The following is a 6,569-nucleotide window of genomic DNA, read 5'->3' on the forward strand; positions in this document are numbered from 1 at the left end:
CGATGCTATGATTCCATGTTCCTATAATCATTGGATGCATGTATATCCATAGTGAAAGGGTGAATTTTTACTTCCTACAAATACCTTACACTCATCTTGGGGATTTAGGGATTCAGGTTGCATGAGGACTTGTGCAGGAGAATTCTGAATATATTCAAGGAAGAAAATTCTTCCATCTTTAGGTCCCTGTTCAATGCTTGACTACCCTCGGGATACAATGAAAGGATTCTGCTTTTCTTTCGGCAATGAACAAGCTGCTCTCTAACCCTTTCTTGATATGTCCTGTCCTCCAAACCTGACCAGTTTGATTTTGCTGCAGTATACCAATGGAAACATTGGAGAGCATCTCATAAAACAGGGAGAAACTCACTGCCCTTGGCTGCCAACTTACTGCAACAGTGGCTTAACCAAAGCAGGTTCAGGAACCTTTTAATGGCTGAATGAAGAGGTAAATAAAGATGTTCCTATGATATGCAGGATACAGTCAAGGGCAAAATGAGCACTTTGTGTCTAGCAGATGGGACAAACGGGGGATCTAAGCCTGAACCTTAATGCCATGGGGTACAAAAATCAGTGGATTCCCATGGAGGTTAGTGGAGATATGGAACAAAGACCAAAATTACAGGACTGGGTCTGAAACCAGACAAGATACAACATATCACCAACACTGCTCTGAATAATGGCAAAGGGAAGATTGTTTCTTCTGGAAAAACTAAATTACATGAGGGCACTCAAACTTCCCCAGTTTTCTTCTTTCTAGCCAGACTTTGACATCCATCACCCAACTCTGTGATGCCTTTGGGATCTGGGTCTCCAGCAGTGTTGGGCTCTGGATCTTTGTCACCCAGATCTGTGATGCCAGTGGGGTCTGAAACTCTGGCACCACTGGACTCTGGATCTTTTACACCCAGCTCTGTGATGCCTTTGAGGTCTGGATCTCCATCACCCGAATCTGAGGTTGGAAATAGCTGATCCTTAAGGTCCCTTCCAGCCCAACCATCCTTTGATTCTATAATTTTGCTTTTTTAGTTTTATTTTTTCCAGTTGAGGCAGTTTAGAAAACAAAAACAACTCACGCTGCACTGTGCCCAAGGCAGTTTAATCACAGAAATCACACCGTCCAGACACTAACAGATCATTTATCCTTTGCTCTTTCTGGGAATGCACAGGAAAAGGATCTCTGCTCCTTTAAGCTAGCAGAAAGCTTCTTTATATTCAGGTGGAGTCAAGCCTTCCTGGGCTATAAAGTTGCAGGGAGAGGCAGGGTAGCAGCTGTTTTGCTTAGATCTTAGCAAGTCTCCAGTCTCATCATGGTAAGAGCATGCCTTATGTTTGTATTAGCCTAAACTTAAAATACTGACTGTTTGTTTTCCAAGTGTGCCGAGCTGAACAGCTTGCTTGCTCTTTTCTCTCGCCTTTCTCTCGTGGATGTTAATTCCAAGCAGCTTTGTTTAATTGCCAATTACCTTCTGGTTTATTGATTCAGTGTTTGCTCCTTATAAGGGAAAAGTGAGGGATGTGCAGAGCAGCTCTTTCAGTGGCCTCTTGCTGCTTTTTTCTGCTCTGAGTTTGCAGCTCCTGGGATGGGGTCTGTAGAGTTGTGACTGCCTCTTTAATGCAAGATGGGTTTTACTTTTTTTTTGAGGTGGGGGGGCACCAGTACATCTTGAGACACAAATATATGATATGCTAAAATTGAAAGTTTGACACTGTTGGCCCCGTTCCCGAATTGAACACTTTGTCTCTCACACTGCTGTAGGGAACTTGTACAACTTGCAGAGACCTTTAGGGTTTTTTCCTTAGGAGTGAGCTGCCATGTTGCCTTTGTCTTCTAGAAACCCTTCCGATTAGATATTAAATGAATGAAATCCCTCCTCCCCCTTTTATTTTCTTTTCTCTGTTTGAATCTTTGCTCTTAGGAGTTTGCAGCTGTAAAACTGAAATGGACTATATGGTTCCTTAAAAAAACAAACCTGAGACTCCAAACAGCACTGGCTGAAACTTTTAGTGAGGAATGACACAACTGTCACTTTGTGAATGCAAAAAGGCAAACTGTTGGAAAATCTGATGGTGTCCTTTTGCATGTTGCAAGTAGAAAACTTCAAAGTAGCACCCAGTGAGGCAGCTTTTGAACTTTTCCTTTTATCTGCTGACTTTTAGGTCTCTGTCTTGGTTACAAAACAGTTAAAAATTTATGTGGGATTTCCAAAGGGAAAATCAGCTGGACAACAATAGGTTGCTTATAGCCAGAGTCTGTAAAATGCAATTTATCTGGATGCTAAAATTGGAAGTCTGGGATCTCAAAAAAAAAAACCTTCCAGCATATGGGAGTGGGGATTAAAAAAACCCAAACCTGCAGAATATGAGATGTCTTCCCCCCCTCCCCCCACCATCCAATAGGCTTTCTTTCTTTCTCTTTTTTTCCCCCCTCTCTCCATTCCCTATGCTGAAAATGCCAGTGCCCCTTGAAGCAGGTGCTGGGACTGCAAGCTGGGAGAGGACAGAGAGCAGAGCAGCTGTCCCAGCGGGTCCTGGTGACCCATGCAAAGTGTGGTGAGGAGCTATTGCAACCATCTTGCTGGGAGGGATGGGCAAATGGCAGCCAGCATTTCCCAAATAGTGCAAATATCAACTGAGAGAGGAAGGGCTTAAAAACAACCCCCACACCCAGCACCAGACCTGGATTAGATTGTTCTCCCAGCTGTGGCAAAGGGTTTGCTGTCTCTCTGCAAAGAGCGTTCATCCAGTTGGTGTCCAACCTTATAGCAGTTGACCTGGATGCACGGTGACCATCAGTCTTGCTTGACTGCTGGGAAATCTCTTGGTACATCCATGGAGACAAAGGGGGGAGAAGTTGCATTGCACCTGTCTCCTGATGACTCTTGCAGTGCTATGAGTAATGGGTCCCCAGGGCTGTCTAGCATTAGGGTAGTGCCTTTGAGGGCAGTCATGTCTGTGAGTGTGCATACACAAGGTGTCCTCTCCATCAACACCAGGAAAAACTGTTGGCCATTCCTGGGTGGGCTTACCAGCTCCCTTCAATGGGAACCCATCAACACCAGGAACGATGGCATTGCTGGCCATTCCTGAGTGAGCTTACCATCTCCCATCAATGGTAATCCTTGTGCTATGGGTGGCTACAACTGGGAGCTGAGATGTGAGCTGTTGTTGCTGCAGCAGCACTTTGATCTCGGGGTGGTGGAAACAGCAAAGATGCCAATTACTGAGGGGAGTGTACAACCATCAAAAGTATCTCAAAGATGTCGATGCCTCCACTATCCTGGAGGCTGCTGGGATGCTCCTGGAGGATGACCTGGTTACATCAGGACTCTGAGCCTCTCCCCAGGTGCTGGCTTCCCTTTGTTTTTGCCTGGAGTGACTGCTGGTTTCCTCTGGCTTCGTTTCCTGGTGTGACTCCATGCTTGGCTTCTCCCTGCTTGTTGAAGAGCTCTTTAGCTCAAGGAGCCTGGAGCTGTTGTCCTTGGGTCCCCATTGCCCTGGGACCCAGTGGATCCACTGCTGTGTAATGAAACCAGTTGAGCACTGAGCCAGCAGTGCTCAGCTTCTTCCTGCCTTGGCATGAAGCCCATCACCTCCTTCCTTCCTTCTCCCTTGGGCTGGGAGAGTCCTTCCTAGGGATGCTATGTGTCCAGCAGCCTACAGAACACAGTTTGATCCTTGCTCCAAGTCGTGGCAGTGGGCGGAAGCCACCTGTTTCCCTCATCATCTGCAGCAGCAAATGGCTCAAACAAGAACCACAGGGGCTAATGCTAGGCCACAGGATGTCTTAAAAATCACCTTAACAAACCATTTCCCCTTGCAGAGGGAGTGCATTTCCATCCACATCGGGCAGGCTGGCGTGCAGATGGGCAATGCCTGTTGGGAGCTGTATTGCCTTGAGCATGGGATCCAGGCAGATGGGACCATTCCTGGCTCCAAGCTGGTGAAACCTGTGGAGCCGCAGTCTGAGCAAGTGGATTCTTCTTTTGAGACCTTCTTCTGTGAGACAGCGTCTGGGAAGCATGTGCCTCGGGCAGTGTTCATAGACTTGGAGCCCACTGTCATTGGTAATAATGGGTCGAGTGGGCATTGTGGCACCATAAAATGTGAATCTTGGGCAGGGATTGCATTTCCAAATGGACCGGGAAGTAACAAACCCATTACTCCTCATATACTGACTTGTCTTCACCTGGAATAAGTTGCCCAGAGATCTGATGGGTGTCTTGTCATTCAAGATCAGGCTGGTGCAGGTTCTGAGCAACCTGATCTAGCTGTAGATGTCCCTGTTCATTGCAGAGGAGTTGCATTAGATGGCCTTTAATGGTCTCCCCCAACTCAAACAATTGTATGAATCTCTCTTTTTAAGAGACCTGCATCTTAATTCTCAGTGGATATAGAGAGGTGTGGGTTTGTCAATCTCGTAGCTGTGGGCTGAATTGCACTATCCTATGACTTATTTGGCACGTCTGGTTTTAAGACTGCCTCTGAAGCTTCTTTGAGCGGATGGGTGTTCTAAATTTCATGCTTCTGTGTATTTTGCTGCAGCAGCATTTCAGCTTCCCTTTCATCCCCAGCTCTGTTAGTGATCTCAGACGGTTTCATTCAATTTGGTATTTTGATTTAATTCAGAATACCTTCCTAGACAAATTCTTATTTCTCTAGAACCTGGTGGAAATGACCTGGTGGGAATTGCATCCACTTTAGATTGCGCACCCAACCTGCCTCTGCCTTCTAGGCTTCTCCTGTAGGTGAATGTGTCTGCTCTTATCTTAACATTTAAGATGTGACTCATTATTTTATTTAATGGAAGGAATGTAGACTTTGTTTTGGTTCCACTTAATTTTAGGCACCCAATCAAGGCACTAAATTGGGAACCAAGTCACTGAGCCAACAGAATATGAAATGTATCCAGCATTTTGACTGAGTGGGTCTAAATAACCTCTGGGGGTGTCTCACAACCTCATTGACTGAATGGAGCCTGGAGAAATTACTCCTAATGCCTGTCTCCATTAGATGCCTGAAGCTGGGAGGGATGGATCTGGCATGAATGTGTTTTGTTGTACTACACTGATGTCCAGAACCTGTAACTGTGCTGCTCTCCATGACTGCTTCTCCCTATAGATGAGATCCGAACTGGCACCTATCACGGACTCTTCCACCCAGAGCAGCTCATCAGTGGCAAGGAGGATGCTGCCAACAACTATGCCCGTGGCCACTACACCATTGGGAAGGAGATTATAGACACTGTCCTCAGCAGAATTCGCAAAATGGTAAGAGGAGAAGAGCCTTTCTCTTAAAACAGCACATCATAGTCAATGCCATTTAGACTTTGGAGTAATAGACTTAGTTAAAGGGCTTTTTTTCTTCTGAGCTCAAGAGTTGCTGATGGCTGGATTAGGTTACCATAGTGGTCTTTACAAACTTAATGATTCTATGGTCTTGTGAGCAAGATTCAATAAAGTGAGGGGCCATCTGATCATGTATGCCTACAATTAACACTGCACATTATACATGTATTGGGGGCTGGAATGAGAAAACATTAGGTGTAAGAGAGAAAAGAGAAGGACTTCTGACCAGAGGGATTGTAAGATTGCAGAGATTAATTCCAAATGGACAATTGGTAGCCAGGCTGGGAAGACCGAACTCCACGTTTGATAAATGTGAAGCAAGTTTCTAACACTGCACTTGGATGCTAAAATGTTTTTAAGATCTCTTCTAGGGGTCCAGGACACACAGGCTACTTCCTTTTTTCTCTCAGATGCTTAGATGTACATCGAGCATTGATGCATTGATGTACAATTGAGTAACTTGGTCAGTTACCATTTGATAACATGGAAATTCTGCATCTACTTAAAGATGTAGAGCAGGTTGTAGTAGAATGAAAAAATTAGTGAATTCACTCTAGGGATTGAAAGTACTCTAGATGGAACTTGGTTTTCATAGAATCATTAAAGTTGGAAAAGATTACTAAGATCATCTAGTCCAATCATTGAGCCATCACAACCATACGTGACAAACCATGTCCCTCAGTGTGATATACACCCTCTTCCTGAAAACCAACAGGTGTGGTGACTCCACCACTTCCCTGGACAACCTGTTCCCCTTCCTGACCACTCTTACTGAAAAGAATTTTTTCCCAATGTCTAACAAGAACCTCCCTCGGCGAAACTTAAGGCCACTGCCTGCATTTACTGTTGTTTAGCTAATTGTCTTCTGGTGAGAAGGTGCTCCAGGTAGAACTTATTGCTGTGTTATTTGGAATAATCCTTAAGAGAGAGGTAAATATGCATTGTTCCACTGTAGGCTGACCAGTGCAGCGGCCTCCAGGGGTTCCTGGTCTTCCACAGCTTTGGGGGAGGCACAGGCTCAGGGTTCACCTCCCTCCTCATGGAGCGGCTCTCTGTAGAGTACAGCAAGAAGTCCAAGCTGGAGTTCTCTGTGTACCCGGCACCACAGGTCTCCACGGCAGTGGTGGAGCCCTACAACTCCATCCTCACCACTCACACCACCCTGGAGCACTCGGACTGCTCCTTCATGGTGGACAACGAGGCCATCTATGACATCTGCAA

The 6,569-nt window shown here is 45.6% G+C and overlaps 1 protein-coding gene across 1 annotated transcript in view; it reads left to right on the forward strand.

Annotated features, from left to right (window-relative positions):
- Window positions 1-1,280: 1,280 nt before the first annotated feature.
- The window catches only part of TUBAL3 (tubulin alpha like 3), a 150,870-nt gene continuing 145,581 nt past the window's right edge, over window positions 1,281-6,569 (forward strand). Inside the window, exons 1-4 of the mRNA XM_042815799.1 lie at window positions 1,281-1,313; window positions 3,824-4,067; window positions 5,122-5,270; window positions 6,304-6,565. Of these exons, the coding sequence (XP_042671733.1) occupies window positions 1,311-1,313; window positions 3,824-4,067; window positions 5,122-5,270; window positions 6,304-6,565 (658 nt within the window). The 5' untranslated portion in view covers window positions 1,281-1,310. The remainder of the gene's footprint in view (window positions 1,314-3,823; window positions 4,068-5,121; window positions 5,271-6,303; window positions 6,566-6,569) is intronic.

This window comes from Centrocercus urophasianus, unplaced genomic scaffold (genome assembly GCF_019232065.1).
Source record: "Centrocercus urophasianus isolate 14NV4802_14NV808 unplaced genomic scaffold, USGS_Curo_1.0 seq_15, whole genome shotgun sequence".
Taxonomy (NCBI): Eukaryota; Metazoa; Chordata; class Aves; order Galliformes; family Phasianidae; genus Centrocercus; species Centrocercus urophasianus.